General features: G+C 48.5%; 1 protein-coding gene across 1 annotated transcript; it reads left to right on the top strand.

Annotated features, from left to right (window-relative positions):
- Nucleotides 1-239: 239 nt before the first annotated feature.
- Nucleotides 240-1474, top strand: LOC127298198 (protein HVA22). The gene is made up of 5 exons (XM_051328125.2): nucleotides 240-393; nucleotides 483-509; nucleotides 648-770; nucleotides 926-1100; nucleotides 1181-1474. Exons 1-5 carry the CDS (start codon nucleotides 347-349, stop codon nucleotides 1202-1204), a joined length of 396 nt encoding a protein of 131 aa, XP_051184085.1. The 5' UTR covers nucleotides 240-346; the 3' UTR covers nucleotides 1205-1474.
- The last annotated feature ends 522 nt before the right edge of the window (nucleotides 1475-1996 follow it).

A 1996-nucleotide genomic window follows, 5' to 3' on the forward strand; every position in this document is an offset into this window, starting at 1 on the left:
TCCTGAATAAAAGGAGCGTCACGTGTGCAACGCTAACGTGCTCCTCGGCCCGAGAAGAGAAGGAAACAGCTAGACAAGGTGCCTCGCCCACGCGATGCGATTCGAGCCCAGTCGATCTCTGGTCGGGCCAAGGTCCGACCCAGCCAGCCTTGGACGCCACGTCCAAGCAAAGCACCAGATCCCTACGAGTAGGGGGGCCTCGCCATTGCCGTGATGGCATAATAAAACCTGGCTCTTCGCCCCAACTCCTTCTGCACATCGAATCCCATCAATCAAAAGTTATTAGAGGCCGTGTGTACTTCCATCAGGATCGTTAGCTCGATCCCAAGCTTAGCCGCCGGCGGAGATGGGTAAGACATGGGCTCTCATCACCCACCTCCACGCCCTCGCCGGGTAAGTGCCATGATGAATCCTTCTTCCTTTTGGATAAGTTGTCTCTGTAATTTGATCAGGTGAATGAGTGCTTTCTCTTGCGTGTGCAGGCCGAGCCTGACCCTGATATACCCGCTGTAAGTAGCTTGCTGATTTGCCTGATCAGTTTATCGTTGTATTGTTGTGCCTTGCAGCATAAGGCTATGCTCTCTACTGAAATTTTGATCAGCTGTATACTGGGTTGTACGTGTAACATGTTGGTTTTTTGGGACCAGGTACGCTTCGATCTGTGCGATGGAGAGCACGTCCAAGCTGGACGACGGGCAATGGCTGGCCTACTGGATCATCTACTCCTTCCTTGCCCTATTTGAGATGGCAGCCGAGCGAGTTCTGTACTGGTAATTCAGGCTACTACCTGTAATCTGTTCGGTTCTCGAAATTGATCCATACACACTCTATGATTATGATCTTCCTGAAGATCTTGCCCCGATCGACGCATGCTACTCAGTATTCACCAACGGATGCAGAACATAATCGTGTCTTCTTGTTGCAGGATACCATTATGGTACGAGGTGAAGCTGCTCTTCGTGGCGTGGCTGGTGCTGCCGCAGTTCAGGGGCGCCTCCTTCATCTACGAGAAGTTCGTCAGGGAGCAGATCAGGAAGCACGGGGTGAAGCTGCACCACGGCCATGGCCACGACGCCGGCCACGCAGTGCACGTCCTCAGGGTAACAGCTTCGTTCTTTAACTAAACCGGTGCTCCCTAGCTAGTCAGCTTCGATCTTTGATTGTTTTACCCAATGTGCAGGCTGAGCATCATGGCGTGCACTGAGGAGGAAAGGAACAATGCTATCAGCCCGTCCACAGAAGCGGGGGGTATATTCCCTTTCGCTCTCGAGCAGCAGCGTAACCCATGGTTGCTAGTTTGTGTAAGTTGCGCAAGATGGGCGCACGTGATAGTTTGGGTGTTGCTTGTGTCGTGAGAAGATGTAATCGCAGGGTCACAACACATTGGGTTGGGAATACTTGGGATATGAATGTACTACCTTCGATCATGTTTAATCGACGCCAACGATATATGTATGTAAGCTATTTCCTTGCAGCACGCGTGTTGATTAAATACAACCAGAAGGAGTACATGGTAATTCCATACACTCTGTTCTTGTCAATTAGCAAGAGGATTTAGATGCCCATCGTAATCATGTACTATTATATTGAATAATTTCATCATAGATCGTGATTTCATTAACGAAACCATCATGTATGTGGGTTGGCTGATGCAAAATGAGCAAGTCTCGGGGAACTACACAAACAAACCTCTCGCAACCCTACAAACTCGTTGTTGCAACAGAAAAACTAACACTACACAACGAGCACTTTAACGTTCACCAAACTGAAAAGAACCTCAACCTCAAGAAAAATCAGCATCACCACCAATCTCTCAATCTACTAGTCAATAAGGGCGATTAAAGACCCAATTCACCACCTTACGTCCTTCGTGATAGAAAACACCAACTTCCACTACCCTTAGTCAGTAGCGATTCTCTCAAACATCCTCTGCATCTTTAGCCGTCGATCTGGTACTTTAAAATTGGTGCACTTATGTATCATCAGTTTTATCAGG

The sequence above is a fragment of the Lolium perenne genome, chromosome 5, assembly GCF_019359855.2.
Source record: "Lolium perenne isolate Kyuss_39 chromosome 5, Kyuss_2.0, whole genome shotgun sequence".
In the NCBI taxonomy this organism is placed as follows: Eukaryota; Viridiplantae; Streptophyta; class Magnoliopsida; order Poales; family Poaceae; genus Lolium; species Lolium perenne.